Source organism: Chaetodon auriga, chromosome 2 (assembly GCF_051107435.1).
Source record: "Chaetodon auriga isolate fChaAug3 chromosome 2, fChaAug3.hap1, whole genome shotgun sequence".
NCBI classification, from domain to species: domain Eukaryota; kingdom Metazoa; phylum Chordata; class Actinopteri; order Chaetodontiformes; family Chaetodontidae; genus Chaetodon; species Chaetodon auriga.
In genome coordinates, this window is record NC_135075.1 from 30,862,087 (window position 1) to 30,880,924 (window position 18,838).

An 18,838-nucleotide genomic window follows, 5' to 3' on the forward strand; every position below is an offset into this window, starting at 1 on the left:
AAAGCTCTCAGAGCCACAGAGGACGCGTGCTGTTTCTACCAGACGGCTATAAATCTGACTTTATGTAGCCGTGTAATAAACTGCACTGACGGCCACAAACACGCCACATATGGTCGGGATAACACTCTCATAATCAATTTAACTTACCTGCTGTCCTGTAGATGTGTGTGTGCGTGAGTGTGTGTGCATGTGTGCACGAGTGTGTACGTGCACATTTTGGCAAATAGAGCATAATTGTATTTTCCCAGTCAGTGTGTGTCAGAGTGTGACACTGTGTGCACGCTGTGAGTGTATGTTTACAGGCATGCCTGAGGTGGTTTGGCGTACTGTGTGTGTGTGTGTGTGTGTGTGTGTGTGTGTGTGTGTGTGTGTGTGTGTGTGTGGCCACATACTTTATCTAAGTGAAAGTACAGTGCAGCAGTGTAGAAGTGGTCTGTTGCAGGTCAGAGTCCTGCAGTCACGCCGCGGTCGCCTGTTTCTCCGGCTCATCATAATCATGATATATTAAATGTATTAACTTAATCTAATGAGTTAATTACTTTGGAAAATGAATGTAATTAACAAATGTTTCTTTGTCGGCGTCCTAGTTGTACCTCATGGGTGGTATTAAACTTTCCTCCCTTCAGACCTGAAGAAGAAGCGGCTCATTCACTCTGCTGCTCCTCTACGTTCCTGCCACAAATCTTCATTTTAGAGAATGAGCTCTTCATCGTGTTCTTCTTCAAGCGTTGTGTTCACACAAATGCAACTACACACACTCAAACAAGCGCCGCGTTGGCGAGCCAACAGAACCACTGCAATCACTGACTGTTTCATCCGCTGGTTTCCCTCTCAGACCTTTTATGTGCCATTTAAAACACCGACAGTTTAACACTCTCCAGTTCTCGGGCTTTGACGGTGGATCCAGAACAAAGCGCCTCAGATTTCCAGCCCGTCTCTGTTCCGTCTGTGAACCGGCGATGGTCTGAGTGTAATCTGTCTCTGCTTCAGCGTGCGTCGCAGGCAGGGGACCGGGCTTAATCTGGCCTGTGATAGCTAGCAGGCTAGCTGCGCCGAAGATGGACCGGCATCACTAGAGCAAATCACTGAGGGGAGATTCATTGTCAGCGCCGCTGTGTGAAGCAACTATCTCCCTGAAACACGCCTGGCGCTGAGCTGAACGACATTTAAAAAGCCCACAGAGAGCTGGATGCTGCAGAGAGGAGAGTGTGTGTTTATGAGAGAGCCTGGAGCAGATCCACTCACAGTCAAGTGTTTCATTGCTGCTTTTAGCAGAATGCTGATTCTCTTAGCAGCACTTTGCGAATGAAAGCAATGTATTCACACCATGTAAGCACAGGATCAATATGGACGTGTGTGTGTGTGTGTGTGTGTGTTTACGAGAGGTCTCTAAAACAAAATGACTGAATGAGCTGCCATTTTGTTGATGATTGCTTAATGGGTTCTGGGCGGACCGCAGAGTGTCAGCACAGGGCTTTGGCAGGAGGAAGAGAATCAGAGAGAGAGAGGAAGTCAGAGACCGACAGTGAGGAAGAGTGAGGAAGAGGAGCCAGAGAGACACACAGGGAGGGAGGAAGAGGAGGAGTGGATGAGGTTCAGAGTGAAGGATGGAGCTGCTACACACACGAAGCTCCCAGTGAACACGTTCTGACGCTGTTTCCCTCTGGAGAAGTTAACAAACCTGTGGGCCATCACACCTCACCTGTGGGCCATCGCAGCTCACCTGTGGGCCATCACACCTCACCTGTGGGCCATCGCAGCTCACCTGTGGGCCATCGCAGCTCACCTGTGGGCCATCACAGCTCACCTGTGGGCCATCACAGCTCACCTGTAGGCCATCACAGCTCACCTGTGGGCCATCACAGCTCACCTGTGGGCCATCGCAGCTCACCTGTAGGCCATCACAGCTCACCTGTGGGCCATCACAGCTCACCTGTAGGCCATCACAGCTCACCTGTTGGCCATCACAGCTCACCTGTGGGCCATCACAGCTCGCAGCTCACCTGTGGGCCAGCTGTGAGGAAAATCAAGCCAGTCGTGTCACCTGAGACAAAGACAAAGAGGCGTAAATTCATAGTGTACAGTGATTTGTGTGAAGGTGAAGTGATGCAGTGAAATGTTCTTTTTCATGATGTGGACACGCAGGTTTACATTGTCAATGTGTCCATAATTCACTTTTACAGTTAAATCCATAATTCATAGCTCAGTTAACCTCGCGTGGCTCTGAGATAGAAACGTGAATCTCTGAAGTGCTGTTTGAATTACTGGGAAGCTAAATAATGTGGAGACGCTTCCTCCCAGCCGCCCAAACGGCCTAAATTAAAATGTTCGTTGTAACTGGAAGCGTGCCATTCAATTAAGTGAGGTCATTCAGAATTTAATTGGCAGCTCTGTCATTACTTAAAATTTGGAGTGGGTTCGGACCCTTCACCCCGTCTCTCCACTTCAATATTCCTCCTCTCGTGACCTCTTCACCCCCTCTGTCCTGTGCCGTCTTTCTTCCTCTCCTCCCCGTCCTCCTCACCTGGTGTACTACCCCCCCCAAAGGACGGCGAGGTGAGAATGGAGGGTGATGTAGGACAAATGAATTAACAGCATCAGATTAAATAGGATTACTGCACTCAGTGACAGAGAGGGGCTCGGCGCTCCTAATGAATTATGTAAGCACAAAGACTCCTGACCAGATTTAATGGCATGCCACTGAGCTGCTGTGTGTGTGTGTGTGTGTGTGTGTGTGTGTGTGTGTGTGTGTGTGTGCGTGCGTGCGTGCGTGCGTCTGCATTACCCACAATGCCACATTGGATGGAGATTTAGGTGTGCTACGCTAGTAGCGGCTCATGTAGCCTGCAGCAGCTCACACCAACACATTTCGGACGCTGACTCGAGTGACATCACTTGAGGACATTTCTCAGCTCCCCCTGCAGGAGTAAAGCATTCATACGTACGCAGCAGAGGTCTTCCTCACTGTGGAGAGGACACTATCAGACCGTCTCTGCTGAAGACTTTCATCCTGCTGAACTTCCTGGTTCACGTGACGCGAAGTGAGATGTTGTTTGAAGACGGAGAAGAAACCCTGCTGACCTCCGTCACACGCAGCTTCACCGCTGTGTGCCCCTCCCCTGTTTATCCTCCTCCTGTGTCTCCATGTCCTGTGTCCATGTGATCTGTACCAAGCCTGGCAGGTGTTAAAGCAGGGGGCAATTCATTTTTCCAAGGGGCCGCGTGAGAAACCTGAGCTGTGCTGGAGGCCGAACCAACAATAACTTAATTCAATTCTGCTCAATATTAATTTTCTCCCATTGTAAAAAGCAGTAAATTATATATTTTTGGATAAGCTGCTCCTGGAAATCAGAAGAAAAAGGACATTTTGGAAATATTTCTAGAAACATATGAAATTGTGGTGAAGGTCAAACAGGAAAATCCTCCTATAGAAGTAATGAACAGTAAGAGCAATCATTCCATCAGGGTTTCATTTTATTTTTGGCATGTTCATCTTCACAAACACTGAAAAGGTGTTTTGCAGGATGTTAAAGATCAGCAGTCGGTCGACTTTTACAAAAAGCAAAATGTGCTTTTAATGTCCTCAACTCTCCTCGTTACAGGACGTCAGGAGAGGGGCGGGCTAGTTAGCGAACTAGTTAATGCTGCTGGTAACGGTAATGGTCGAGGTAAAATTAAGTTCAGTACATCAGTTAGCTAGTGTTAGTTAACTAGTTAATTAACTACCGCTAAATAACATTAGTTCGCTAGTGCTAGCTCGCAAAATAATGTTATTCAGTCTAACTGACGTTATCTAGCCGCTAACACTAACGGTTACCGGTAGAGGAAACGTCAACGAACGGGAGGATACGGTCACCGTCAGGTCGCTGTGAAGCTGCGGACGGTCTGGAAAAACTACTGAGAAACTGAGTCAGTTCCACTTCAGACTGACAACGAAGTAACTCAAGCAGTAATCAAGTAAAACAACCGGGCTAGTTAGCTAACTAGTTAACGCTACCGGTAACCAATAGCGTTAGCTAACTAACTAGTTCACAGTCGCGGTAAAAGTGTGGCCTCAGCCCAGTGTCATTGAAATGAATGAGGAGGCTCCCGTTGTTATCACAGCATCAGTGTGTGCACACAGGAGGACACAGCCTGTACAGACCAACTCCATCACATGTCGGCCAACATCGGCCCATGTGACACAGACACCACAGATACTCCTCGCCGGCCAATTAAATGAGAGAAACGTCAGAGTTATCAGACTTCACTCCACGTTTCGTGCTGCCAAACGGGAGGAGAAACCGAGACAGATGAGGAAGAGATGGAGGAGAGGGAAGAGAAGGACGTGAGGAGGAAGAGGAGGATAAAAGGATAAAGAAAGTGAGTCAGTCAGCAGAGGGGGTTTGTCAGACTCTCCTCCTCTGTGAATCACCGTCTCACTGAATGCTGATGCTCAGTTTTACAAATATTGTGATAATAACAATGTGCACACATGAAAGGAGACACACACACACACACACACGCACACACACACACAGTCCAGTGACTCAGACAGTGTATAACTGTGCAGTAGCTTGTTGCTTTCTGCTTCATTTAGCCATCCATCGGCAGGCTGGAAAGAAACAGCATGTTGATGAATGTATGCGCCTACGTGTGTGTATTTCTGTGTGTGTGTGTGTGTGTGTGTGTGTGTGTGTGTGAGGAGGAGGACATCACAGTAAATGAGAGGTTGTAATGAAATCAGTGATTGCTGCACTCTGAGCGAGCAGGGTCACTGTAATTAAGTGTGATTAGGCCTCAGTGTTTGTCTTCCTCCTCTTCCTCACACAGCAGCCAAACACGCTGCGAGCACGCCGCTGCTGCCGCCACCGCTGCCCCACCTGCCTCTGCCTGTCACATGAGTCTGTCTCATTTGGATTTTTGTTGTCTTCTGTTCTGATTCGTTGTGTGACGCTGAGGCTCAGAGGTCTGTGGTTCAGTGATTGTTATCCTCCATGTGGCACTGTGGCGATGAATTGTTTGTTTTCTTGGTTTTCCATGTCTTATATTTCTTTATGTTTATGAAGCTGCTGCCGGCTGTCGGCCCACTGAGACTTTGGATGTACAGTGTTCATGATTGACTAAGTCTGAGTGGCAGCTGATGAGGTTTCTGGCTTCAAATAACTACTTTATATTCATGGACTCTTTGCCAGTTAGCATGGGTTAGCCACAATGCTAGTGTGCACACGAAAAGGTTTTGTCCAAACATGTTGGAGCCCAGAGGAGAGAAGCTGTCTGTGACGTCAGTCACTGCAGCCACAGAAAGCTTGTTGATGAGGGACCTTCAGAGATGATGCTCTGAAAATAGCAGGAAGTTAGTGATTGTGGCTCGTCGCTCTGATTTGGTTCACTTATCAACACGAGCAGGAGCTGTGACACGCAGCTCCTGGAGGGGATTAAGGTACCTGATTGGATCAATTTGGCACTCCTCCTCCTCCTCAGAGTCATAACTCAGTCAAATCAGTTATTTTTAGCTTCGGTGTGACTTAATTACTGAGGATATCATTAAAGTCACCACTGCCTGACAATCATCCTGTTTCTTCAGCCTCGCAGTGATCCAGTGATAGCATGAACACACCGCTAACAGGAGTTGCTAACGGCTAATTCAGCCGGCTGTTAATGGAGACAATTTGGCAGCTAACAAACTGAGTCTGAGGCGACGTCATGCTGCCTGTTTACATCCCCCAGAGCATTTAGGGAGCTGTAGAGCCAAAAGTTAGAGCGTGATTACTGTGAAAATAGAAGCAAGACCAGAACGACACTACCGAGCGAGGCTCAGAACAGACAGCTGACCCCCTTCTCTGTCCATTCGTGTCCAGATATTCATCCTCAGCGTCTGTGTGGATGTTTGACACGTTCAAACCCTCGTGTGTGCGTTCAGCGCATCAGCACCGGCCTCAGCGCTCGATGCCATATGTGCTGCGTAGGCCCGTCAGCTGGGCTCAGTGCAGAGATCACACGGTCTCACACTGATCCAGATGTGGCCTGCTGCCTAATTAATGGAGAATGAGAGACACAACCACAGCCACAAGACAGAAGTCAGGGCTGCAAACAATGACGAAACACACTGTTCACACTGACCCACACACGCTTAGCATGAGCACACACACCAGTGTGTTTATTAGAAGTAATTTCATCATCTGAATTACGCTGAGACGTAAAGTTATACATCACCATGGCCACAGCTCGCTGCTACGGCCCACCTCAGCTCCACCACGCTCCACCTCTCTGCACTTCTGTGGACATGGGTTTGATGGGGTCAGTCTCTGAGCTTCACTTTGGCTCTTCAGGAAGCGCCGGGTGACGTCACAGGGACGAGGACACTGTGACCAAAAACCTGCCAAGCTAATAATATTCCCATCAGCCTCAGCTGGACTTTGTGTTTGCTGCTAATTAACAAACGTTAGATTTCGTAAACTAGGGTGGTGAACGTGGGAAACATGCCATATTTGCTGTGAGGTAGTTGCAGTTGCACTTTATCTGCTTAATACACTTTGGGTACCGTTGTGAGTTCACATCACAGTGTGGACTAAAGGACAGAGCTTTTACCTGCTCTGTACCCGTTGTGGCGCCCTGAGCGCTGACTGTGGGCTCCACATGCTCGCATGTGGCCTGGAGTCGGAGGGTCGGGGTCAGAGGTCAGGGGAACACTCGCAGCACCGGCCGGCACAGATCGTACAGCGCTCCTGCAGACAAACACGCTCATTTAATAGACATCAGCGTTCAGCAGAAGGTCAATAACTTCAAGTCCTCTGCAGCTGAAGGCACGCACAAATGTCAGATGGAAATGTCAATAACCGTGTTCGGCGCTTCTCTGTGGCCACACGCGGCTTTTTCTCGCCCTCTTTGTCTCTTCCTGCTTTCTTATTCCTCTCAGGTACGCAGAAGCTTCTGGGCACTCGAATCAATCTTGGATCTCTGTCTGTGCCATTGTCATTCCTGCTCATGCTCCTCGTCTCTCTTCCCATTCGTCCGTCCTGTGTTTCCTTCTTCTGCTGTCCATCCCTTTGTCTTTGCTGTCTATCACTTCCTCTCCTCTCCTCTTCTGTCTTGGATCATCGCAGCTTTAGCCGCCGTCACCTTCCAGCTCCGGTCGTGTTTGCTTCCCTGCTCGCGCCTCCTCCTCTGTCTCTCTGCCTCTGTCTCGGATCAATGCGGGTTTAGCCATCGTCACATTGTAGTGCAGGTTGTGTTTTATTGAAGCTGTCAAGGTGCTGACCTTTCTATGTCCAGAGGAAGAAAGAGGGATGCCAGCAGGTATGATGGAGGGAGGGAGGGATGACCAAGCCGCTTATGAGTCTAATCTGTCAAAGGGTCAGAAGGTGGAGGATTTCGTTTGCTGCCAAACTTTTTCCGTCAGCGACACTTGGTTTTTCATTTATTCCTCCTGTCACTCACCAGTGTGCATTCATTCATTTGTACATATTACACTAACCGTCAGTGGCGTTCAGGTACAGTGAGAAATCACAGTCACATTTCTCAGGCCATCAGGATCAAGCTTTATATAAACACCATCAAACTGCACAGTCAGCATTAATCGTGATGTGAGCACTGACGCTGGCCTCTCTTTCCTGTGTCTTCCATGTGTTGACCGGCTGATGCTGAAGCGTTTGGTGTTTGCTTACCAGCTAATTAAAAGTCTTTGGCAGGCACCTCCAATTTACAATGAAGTGCAATTCATCAAAGCTTTTTAGTGCATAAGAGCTGAGTGGAGAATCTGGAAGATGCACATGTTTCCTCTGTGTGTCTTTAAGCGTGAGCTGAGTCGATGTATCCTCCCCACAGCCTCCTCGCATGGCAGCAGTTCACGGTACGATGAGGTCAGATTAAGGTGTAGTGAAGGTTTGGAAGGTGCATCTCACAGCAGGAAACAGGAAGTGAGCGGCGGCGTTAAACTCTGATGTTTGATTGACCAGCCGTCCACCACCTCCTCCCTCTGTGTGTCTCCAGAACATCACCTGACGTCCTCTTTTTGTCCTGATGGATGAGAGTCATAGTTACTACAGCCGCTAGAGGGCGCTGTCCTGGAAGGTAAATGAACGTTTTGAGACGTCTCGCATCACATGTAATTTTATCCCTTTTAGAGGATTCTGCATCTCCTCATTTACAGTCACTGTGGCAGTTTGTGTCATGTGATCTGATGCTGTGACCAACAGTTAGACCAACCTTTTTATCTGTAAGCATGATCTCAGTCTTTAGCAGTTCTTCCTGTAGTCTTTTACTTTACTTCTCAACTGTGGTCATGATTGTAACCATGAGGACGACCATCCCCCAGTCTTAACAAAGCAGTCATTCTAGCAGGAACCAGGATCCAAACCAAACCCCGACCCCTTCGTTTAGGTGATTTAACTGAGGTTGAAGGTGAAGTCCATTTCATGCTTATTGCTCATTATGATGATTGAGTGATTCATTTCTGAGTTCCTCTAAATGCCTCAAAAACTTGAGTTGTCTTTTAGGAGGGAAACCTTTAAACTGTAGAACTCGGACCAGAAGACAAAGATATTTGTTTGTAATTTGATGTTTTATGTAAGAACTTCTATGTCTAACTAAGTCTTCACCACGACGTTTACCAGCAGAGCGACTCCGTCTGAGCTCCTCTCATTCCTTTGCTTATTGTCCGATGACCTCCAGGCTCTGGATTGAGGAAACTGGACTTGAGTGAATTTCTGCTGACAATAGTGCAGCAGAGACCTGGAGAGGACACCCCCCTCTGTGGGCTCACCATGTGGGCATCCACGGTGGGCCACCACAGCCCCAGTGAGCCCCCTCAGCTGTGTGCTGTGCAAGCTGACCAGAGATTTTACAAACCGTCAGTCCTCAGGCCCCATTTCTACTGTGTGACAGAGTTTCCATTTCTGAGATCAGAGAGACGGAGAGAGAGGAAGTGAGGGAGACATACCTCTGTTGCTCCCATGCTTTAAACAAATCAAAATAATTCATCTGTAACTGCTGCGAAGGACCCCTCCTCTGTGGAGGCTACTGTATGAATAGATGATAATGACCATATAATTCAATTCAGTTCAGTTTTATTTATGTTGTTCCAAATCACAAGAGAAGATGTCTGAGGACACTTCATCCATATAGAGCTGGTATGGACAGACAGACAGACAGACAGACAGACAACTATAATAATAGACATTTTACTTATAATGAAATAGTATATGATATATTGTATATAGTATAGTATATAATTAAATACAGCACTATGGATCTTATAATAATGGAAGTGTGACTAGTAGCAGTAGCACTTGCAGTGGATGTCAGGCTGGGCCACGGCAGGACATGCAACCATAATCCACAATCCAGGTTCAGACTATGGGAACCTGTGAGAAAGCACAAAGACTTAGATAAGAAGCTAAGCTAGTAACATGTGTTACAGATGGAGAGGGAGAGGAGGACAGAGGAGCTCAGTGCATCATGGGAAATCTTCCAGCTGTCTGATCCTATGGCAGCATAGCTAGGAGCTGGTCCAAGGCCAGCCTGAGCCAGCCCTACCTGCCAGCTTTATCAAAGAGGACAGCTTGAAGCGTTCCTTCATCTTTAATTATATAAAATATGTTGTCTGAAGTCAGAAATGATGACAAATGTTGTACTTTAATAAATAGCAAACAGTTCAAAATGTCCCAGTGTTTGATGACAACAACATTAGCGTGTTAATTATTCTGTATTCTTTCCATGTTTATGTATTAATGATTCATGACGAACAGACGTGTTACAGGAAAGTGTGTCATTTTCATATTTAGGTTTATGGATGTGAAGGGGAGTCTTTGCTCCATTCATCAATTCATCAATCAACAGAAAATTAATTTTCTTAAACATTTAATCGTCCACAGCCTCTGTCCTGGTTCCTCATAGAAAGCACCTCTGAAGTGTGATCAATTGGTTTTCTGAAGTGTTTGAACCCTCTCTGACTGACACCATAAAATCAATCAATTGATCAGCAAACCGTTCATAGTGATGAACTGAACGTGTTTGGCTTTTGGGGCTTTTGGTCAGACGATGACAATGTCACCATGGAAACTGTGTAACAGAAAATTTTCACTTCTTCTCACATTTTTGGACAAAAGAAACAATCAGCTTGAGGAAATGATCACGTCCTTGAGGCTGTTCGGAAACACTGATTCTGCGAGCAGGAGCAGCAGACGCTCTTGGGTCCGATGCCTTCAAAGACGCTGTCAGCTGGACGAGAAGGTCCTCATGGTGGATCTGATGCGGACCTCTGTGCTGCGGTGGACATGAGGCCTCATGTCAGGGTTTGGATCATATACAGTCGGGACATGCGTCTCGTGTCCCAGAGACAGTGAGGACTGAGGATTCATGCTAGTTTTATGTTTCTCCTTCTTTTCTTTTCTTTCTGTTACATGTTTTTCTCTGTCAGTCACAGTAAATGCAATCAAGCTGAACTGTGTGTGTTCACAGCGTTCAGCCTCGCTTTGACATGAGCATCACCGGAGCTTTGGAGAAACCTGAAACGCGATCATTTGACTTTGAATCACAGCAGAGCGTTGTGATGAAATGGTGAATGAAGCTTGATTTTTAGGACCTGTTTCCTCCTTTCAAGGTTCTGTTTCTCTCCAATGGTGTAAAGGCGATGCCATCCGATTTGCCTCAGCTTTTATATGAACCTTTGCAGCTCAGGATTTCACTGAAGGGGTTGTTTTACTGAATGAGCTCACAGAATGCTTCGGAATTAAAAAGAGGGAATGAGCAATGAAAAACACTGGATTCAGAAAGCAGAAACGTGTGATCACAGACCCAGAAATCTGCTCACAGGTCTGTGTGCATGTTCCTGTAGGTTCCTGTACGCTCCTGTAGGTTCCTGAACGTTCCTGTACGTTCTACATGATGTGGAGGAACTGTAGTTACACATTTCGTCACGCTCGTGGTAACAGGTTGATTTTCTTATTGACATTTTTCTGAAAATGTGCGAGTCACCTTCAGTTATCACCCTGAAGTCGCAGCAGTAATCTCCAGCAGCGACTTCTTTGCTCTGGGTTTTTCATTAACAGTTCATGTCCTCCTTAGCATCAAACACAGGAGACAGTAAAGCTTCTGTAGTAAGAATGAAAACACAACAGTGATTTGTCGGCTGTCCCAAACAGAATTCCTGTTACTTCAAATACAGTAGTATGAATACACAGACAGTATTCAGGGCAGAGGCATGAGGTCTTCAGCAGAGGGAGAATCGGTGGTAAAACACAAACTTCTCCTCCAGCAGGTCTTGTTTTAACAAAAAATACCAAATTTTTCAACAGGATTTAATTGGTTTAAACCAATTTTCAAGTAGGTTTTCTGTCCCTGTGTGCCCAGACTGTGTTTGTACCTGGTGCTGAGGACACTGATCACCACAGTTTGAAGTAAATGAGGTCTTGTTCTGATGTTGACAGCTCAGAAAAGGCCTGTGGTAACAGGGACTGAAGTAACACAGGGAGAAACTGCAAATAAGCTGCTGATTATGTGCTGGAGTCCCTCTAAGTAAGTAAAAAGTGTTTGTGCTGCAAATGGTATTTTTAAAATCCAATTTCCCTCCAGATCTTTGGCTTATTCATTTTCCTCTTTCTTTAAATTAAAAACAAAAATAATGAGCCTGTGGATTGACATGAATGCGTTTGACTTTCAGCCCTGTGCAGAGCCTCTGCAGCCCCAAACCTCAGCTCCTCCGGCCGGTCCGAGTCTGAGAGCATCACTCTCAGCAGATCAAAGGCTAATTGGGAGGAATATCTGCTGGGGGGATTTGCAACTTTAAGAGTTTCCCAGGGATTTTCTTCAGGGATGGAATTGAATTTTTACTGGCCATTAGTGAAAACCTTGATGGACAGAGATCAAATAATCCCTGACCTGCTACAGATTTTCTCTAATTACCATGAACACCTTTTACTCTGCGCTGTTTCACACTCATTTTCCAGCAAACGGAGAACATCCGCTCTCACCTCCCACACTTACACTCTGACGTAGATTAGCACCGTCCCTGAGCGCAAAGCTCCACTGACATCATTCTACGCTGCAGCTCCACATTTTAAAGACACGTCTGTTTGTAATCTACCTTAAAATGAAGTTTCTCTCCATCAGTCTTCATATCTGATCTCGCTCCACCTCCACAGGTCGTCTGTAAAACTTCATCCGTCGGCGGTTTTCGTTGCTGTGGGACCTGCAGTGTGTGCGTCTCTGCTAGAAAAGTATCCCAGCATGCATTTCACATGAACCAGCAGCCATGATGGAGAATCTGAGCCAGCCTGTGTGACACTTTGATTTAAATATACATGATAAATCTCGACTGAAAAGCCTTTAAGTGAGCCTTTGAGTCGAGATTACTTTGTCACAGGTGTTCAGGTGTGTTCAGGTGTTCAGGTGTGTTGAAGTGTGATCACCTGCTGTCCCACCTGCATCCTCTCGTCCTCGGGAGTTTGACCTCCAGAGTTAAACCCGTGAGTGTGAACAGCAGGGAGTCCAGTCAGAACGTATTCTGCGTGGCTGGAGTTTTTCCCAGCATGCACCAGTACCGAGCACACCGGGTGAAGTTGAGGAATCGGTCCACAGTAAAGTCTTGTTCAGTTCTTTGTGTTGTTTGAGGAGCGTTTGTAAGGAAACTGAGTCTTCCATGTACAAAGCTGCACTCACAGCGATCCATCAGAGCTTTTTAACTAATTCAGGAGTTTTTGACCTTTTTGGCTCCAGAAGCCTAAAAGTTCAACCATCCTTCCAACCAAACGGTCCAGCTACACGACCGTCTTCCTGTAGCATCATGCCGTGGTCCTCTCAGGCGTACTGTGACACCTCACATTTATACTGTCCAGCCGTCTCCCCAAACCCTCCAGAGGTTCACTGTGGTCACCTTCCACCTTCCTCACTGCTCTTCCTTCTCTCTCTCCGTCCAGATCCCACAGATCAGCTATGCATCCACCGCTCCGGAGCTAAGTGATGATCGGCGCTACGACTTCTTCTCTCGGGTGGTCCCTCCAGACAGTTTCCAGGCCCAGGCCATGGTGGACATCGTGAAGGCCATGGGCTGGAACTACGTCTCCACTGTGGCCTCAGAGGGCAGCTACGGGGAGAAGGGGGTGGATGCCTTCATGCAGCTCTCCAGAGAAGCAGGTAAGACTGATGGCCGGCCGCCAGTTTCTGTAGCCAATCAGTGGAAGAGTCTGTGCTGTTCACCAGGTGACATTTCACCTCAAACCTTTATCAGGAAACATTGAAGAACATCAGTTGTTGGCTTCCACAGCTGAGTTGAGTCCAAACACTGTCTGTCTGTGTTTAGCTCAGTTCATGTGTGTTGGTGTGGTGGTCTATGGGCAGACTAACCCGCCTGGAGAGGAGGGTCTGAGTGGGCTTCAGACCGGTTTGTCTTGGACGAATGCACCTCGTGTCATGAACGGGCCGCAGTACGCTATGAAGTGTCCCGTTTCCTCACAGCACATATATAGAATGTGTCTCCTGTCTGTGGGACACAGTAGCTGGTGTAGGTGTAGTCAGAATGTGGACGAAGTGTCTGAGCCTCAGCTTCCTCGCCCATGCTGGTCCAATCAGAGGAGGCGTGGCGTTAATGAACTGGCTAATGTTGTTTTGTTATCAGCCTTTGTTCTGGACCTCTGACCTTGAATGGAGATCAGAGGTGGATCTTTGAGTGGTACGTTGGAGAACCTCTGAGTGTGCAGTGATGTTGGTTTTCCCTCTGAATAATCTCAGTGACATTTGGAACCATCTGATGACTCCTCAGCTCTCCAGTTAGGCTGCGTCCTGACATTTATGTGCTGGAGTTTTCAGAGGATTATTAAAGGACACAGTGCTCACAGGGTGCCCACAAATCTTCAACTGTGCAAACACCGACCAGCTGCCCGATGTTTCCACATGGATGAGACCTTGATCGCTGATCTGTGGTGGTTTCTGAACGCTGATTTGATTAAATCATGTGCACAGCAGTCCCCCTCAGTGTCACCCCAAGCACTATTCACCCTCTACATTCTTGCAACAGGTTCTATTTGAAAGAATTTTCTGGAAAAACCTTGGACCTGGACCACCAGCTGTGTTCCGGCTTTTAAAGATAATGAGCAGATAAATCAATGACGAACTCTCACATGTCAGAATCTATTGTGAGATTACACAAGAGCAAAGACAACACGATGAAACGGAGGCTGGCCGTTGATGCAGACACGAGCAGCTTGATGTGTTCATGATCAGGCCTGTTACTCGACTCTTTTTGTTTGCTGCTGAGCTCAGCCGTTATTAAAACGTGCTTTTAGAAGCTTAATATCTGCATTTTTATAAAGCACAGCGAGGTTCATTACCTGCAGCAGGTCTCAGTGACTTTGGAGTCCTCTGGACCTTGAACACCACCCAGACATTAGATCTGTTTTTAGCACAAATGAGCTTTGTGAATTATTCTTTAATTTAGAGCCTTAAAGTTAGAACTGACTTTAAGAAGTTTCTGTCCGAACTAGTTTTAGCCTCACAGTGAATTTGACCCCTGATTCGTTAGTACATGCGACTGAAGGACGTGCACAAGCACAGCTGCGTAAAAAAGCATTTTAAGCAATACCAGTGTAAAAATAGAGTTTTACTTCAGTAAAAATACTTAAGTAGTGGCATCAAAGTGCCACATATCGAGATGCTGGTGATGCAGAAAGGTGATTTCAGAATCATCTGATGTTACTGGATCTTAATTATTGCTGCATGGCTTTGATGTTGCAGCTGGTGGAGGTGGAGCTCGTTTCAGTGGCTGTAGGTGCTGCTGGGTGGTCGGTCGTTTTCTCCAGGCGACACTGTTCGTATGTTTGATACGATCATGAGAAAAATGCTAATGATAATTTTTGGAATATACTATTAATCTGAATCTGTAAGTACCTCAGAAAAGACAGCACTTGAGAAAATGTACTTTCTTCCACTCGATAGCAGAGATGAGACCAGGACTCGATTCTCTGAACCGTGTCCCTGAAGGCGATGTGACATCAGCTCGCCGTGCAGCCGCGCAGCGTCCGGTAACAGAGTACCATCAGACAGGAAGGACGGGCCGACGTTCACCAGTGGAAGATAAATCAGAACAAGTGAATTATTAAGAGAGTCTGGCCATTGTGCAGATGTTGTAATTGCTCCCAAATCCTCTTATTTCTGATGCTATCAATCCAGGAAACCCAGCTACGCCTCCTTAGTTAACTATTCAGCTGATTAATATCTGTGTGTGTGTGTGTGTGTGTGTGTGTGTGTGTGTGCGCGCTCAGGTCTATCTGGGTTATCTGCAGATTTGTGAGTAATCCACCATGTATTGATTGCAGGAGGTTCCTTCTATCAGTCGACAGACACACATCCCCCGTAAAGTCACGCACACACCGGTAATATAATTAGACAGCATTTGTTTCCAGCGGGGTGCTGAAGATAGGAGCAGACACACATGCACACACACGCACACACAGTGATTAGTCAGGTGCTAGCAGGCTGATTAGCAGGGAAGGAGTTTCTCTCTTATCTAAAGTTTTCTCAGGCTTCTCTCCAAACTTCCCCTGCAGAGGTTCAGTGGAGGCGGGCGGCGGGTGGATGGACGGACGGGTGGACGGACGGGCGGGCGGGTGGACGGACAGACGGCCGTCTGCACAGGCTGACGGTGCACAGACGGTGCTGACAAACAGGGCTCTGGGTTTAGCTTGACATATATTTGCATTGTGCCGTCACTTTTCTCGTGGGACGGGCATCGTGACTCGGCGTGTTGTGACAGGAAACACATTATTTTGAAAGTAAACAGGAAGACATCGCGTATTGATTGATCGTGACCGACGCTCACCCTCCCACGACCACACATTCTGATCATTTATATCATCTGCTACTCCTCCTCAGAGCTGCAGTTTCTTCTCATTGATCATGTTTCTTCAGTCCATCTCAGTGCTGTTGAACACAGATGTACTCTACTAGAGTACATCTACTCGAGTACTCTACTTATCCTCCAGCTTTATGTGCTGACCACCAGTTTTAAATTACCTGCACGTTTCTGTTGCCTCCATCATTTTGGCAGATTTGTCTAAATACTACAGCACCCATGAGCCTTAGTGGCTGTTCTATAGAGTTAAGCAGGGGTGGAAAATGGTAAATTTACTGCATGTGTAGTAATAATGTAATACTCACAGTATTAGTGTGCAGATGAAGAGCAGACTCATCTTTGTCTTCACTTTGTTTCTAGTGACAGAACATGACGTTGTCTGGGACGATTTTTCTTCCTGAAATGCATCCTGGGAGTCGTAGTTGCCTTCAGTGTGTACACATGTCCACGGCTTTCTGTACTGCAGCTTTGACTTTTATCAAATTAGCAGATATTTTCTGACTCGTTTCATTTCATTGAGGTCCATCAGCCTGTAAAAAGGCTCCAGCTGTGATCTGATCACACTTACTGAGTCCTCTGAAGGCGATCTGAGCTCATTGTGCTTCAGACCGAGCTGTCAGACACATCCTGTCCGTACACTGTGCTGTTTGCGGTATTCTCTTGTACATTATGAATCAATATGCCTTTTTTATTTTAATTTGTTTTTTATTTCCTGTCTTATGAACAGAGACGAGATCAAAATACATTTTTTATTGCAGAAGAAACAGAATATGTGCAGTATATCTATATTTGCCCTCTCCTTTGAGATGAAATCCGATCACAGAGTACAGAGCACATAGTCGATAGCCGCTCTCGTCAGTATACACGCATACGTTGAAGTATCTGGTACATGTGTGTCAGAACTGCGTAGTCTTGCCCACAGCTTGAATCAAAAATAAATGAGTACATAAATAAATCCCATTTCATATTTTAAGCAAACATCGTACTTCAACATGAGAAAGAAGAAGCTGTTAGAACAGCCTGTGAGTTTGGACTGAAGGTCTGAGGTCAGCGGTGAAATTAAAGCTCAATTACACACTCGAGAAAGAAGCTCTAATTGCTCTGCAGCTCCTTGAGCGCAGAGCCTCGGGAACCTGCTCTTAGTATCTGTGAATCAGCAGGATTGTAAAGAAGACTTCTGTGAGATATTTGCTTTCCACCCTTCACAGGTGGAGGATGCTGACTCAGTAACTGGGCCCTTTAATACTGTCTGAATTCAGTATTGGCAGCACATAGCAGGAGGGAATAACGTCTCCCAGCTCTCTGCTGCTAAAAACCACACGAGGCGTGAAAAACGCCCTGCAGCTACTGTTTGGTTTCAAGTTAAACTGTTTTCATAGTTCAGTCTGAACGTTCAGGAAAGCACACGTGACTGAAGCAGCATCACGCCGTCCACACGTCTCAGCGTCGGCTTCAGACACTTCAGGAACAGAAACTGTGGCGGCATGTGTGCACGAGCCTCATTTAAAGTCCATTCAGCTTCTCGTTGATGAAAAGAATGAAGCTGCTCAAACGGCTGCAGAGTGTCGACGAGTCAACAGAAACCTGAGCTGGGACGAGCGCTTTGACGTCCAGAGTCACAGCTGAGGGTTCATGGCAGACGTTAGCATCTGACCCCGCGGCCCCCTGAGATGAAACTGAGACGACTGTGTTAGACCCCATGAATGTGTATGTCATGTATAGAATAGAGGGTCAGAGTTCAGGAACGTTACAGCCTGCTGATGATTCTCAGTAATGTCAAAAATATACTGACAGTGCGACACAAATCAAGTTAATATGAACAGATGTTTCTCTATTATTCTTTGTCTTACTTCTATTCTTATCTATATCTTATCTATCTATATCATTCTGCCTCTCTTCTAACTACGGTTCCCATGATGCTTTAGGGGATATAAACAGGAAGTAGAACTACTGTGGATTCAGTGAGTTAGCTGTGAACTACAACTTGAGCCCTGCATGTTTCATATGCTGTCAAATATTCCCCATTAAAGTCTGCTCAATTAGCAGTTAGCTACTCCTGTTAGCTGCTCCTGTGTTAGCTGCTCCTGTGTTAGCAGCTCCTGTGTTAGCAGCTCTTGTTCGCAGCTCCTGTGTTAGCAGCTTCTGTGTTAGCAGCTCTTGTTAGCAACTCCTGTTAGCAGCTTCTGTTAGCAGCTCCTCTGTCAGCAGCTCTTGTGTTAGCAGCTCTTGTGTCAGCAGCTCTTGTGTTAGCAGCGCACTCATGGATGTGCAGACAAGTCTCACTTGATCACTGTGATACTGAAGAAAACTTAAGAACAGGATGATTTTCAGGGACGTTCTGCAGCTTTGAGGCCGGCTCGGTTCAGGCCGACCGCTCAGCTTCAGTGCTCGCCGGTCGGTCTTCGTCAGCTTGCTGCTCATATTGTAAACATGAGGATTAATGGAGATGAATTACAGTGACATTAACTTGACGGAGCAGAGACACAGATGGTGAAACTGATCCAAAGCTCTTTAGAGTCTAACCTTTATTTGAATAACATTAAATATTCATATTCTCATAACCTGCTGAATAGATTTCCCTGAAAAAGCTTTGAAGAATCTGTGTACACGTGATGAAGCAGGGCAGTGACGCCGGCTTGTTTGCCTCCACCTGCAGCCCAGATTTGTCTCCGTGAACATCAGTCGTGTGCTGTTTAGGCTCCTCGGGTCGTGTTTCTTGACTCTGCAGCTGTTTGCCTCTTCATCCTCCTCCATCTTCTCTGCAAACAGCCATCCCCTCAGTGTGTTTATTGAGAATTCATTAGGCTGGAGGGATGTTCGAAGCAACACACCAGTTAATGCGCCGCATAATTTGCCTATTTGATTACCTGGGAATCCCGGACGGCCTGCGTCAGCCGTTTATTGGCCTCCTTTGCTCCCATAAACACAGAGTAGTGACACATACTTATCACCGCTGTGGGAGCGGCAGGGTGGGGGCTGTGAGATGGTTTGGTGGGGATGGAAACGAGGACA

The 18,838-nt window shown here is 46.6% G+C and overlaps 1 protein-coding gene across 2 annotated transcripts in view; it reads left to right on the top strand.

The window, feature by feature from the left end:
• Window positions 1–18,838, top strand: part of grm7 (glutamate metabotropic receptor 7) — a 198,811-nt gene that overhangs the window by 55,128 nt on the left and 124,845 nt on the right. For both annotated transcript variants that reach the window (XM_076746551.1, XM_076746543.1), the window contains exon 2: window positions 12,897–13,113. In XM_076746551.1, coding sequence (XP_076602666.1) covers window positions 12,897–13,113 — 217 coding nt within the window. The remainder of the gene's footprint in view (window positions 1–12,896; window positions 13,114–18,838) is intronic.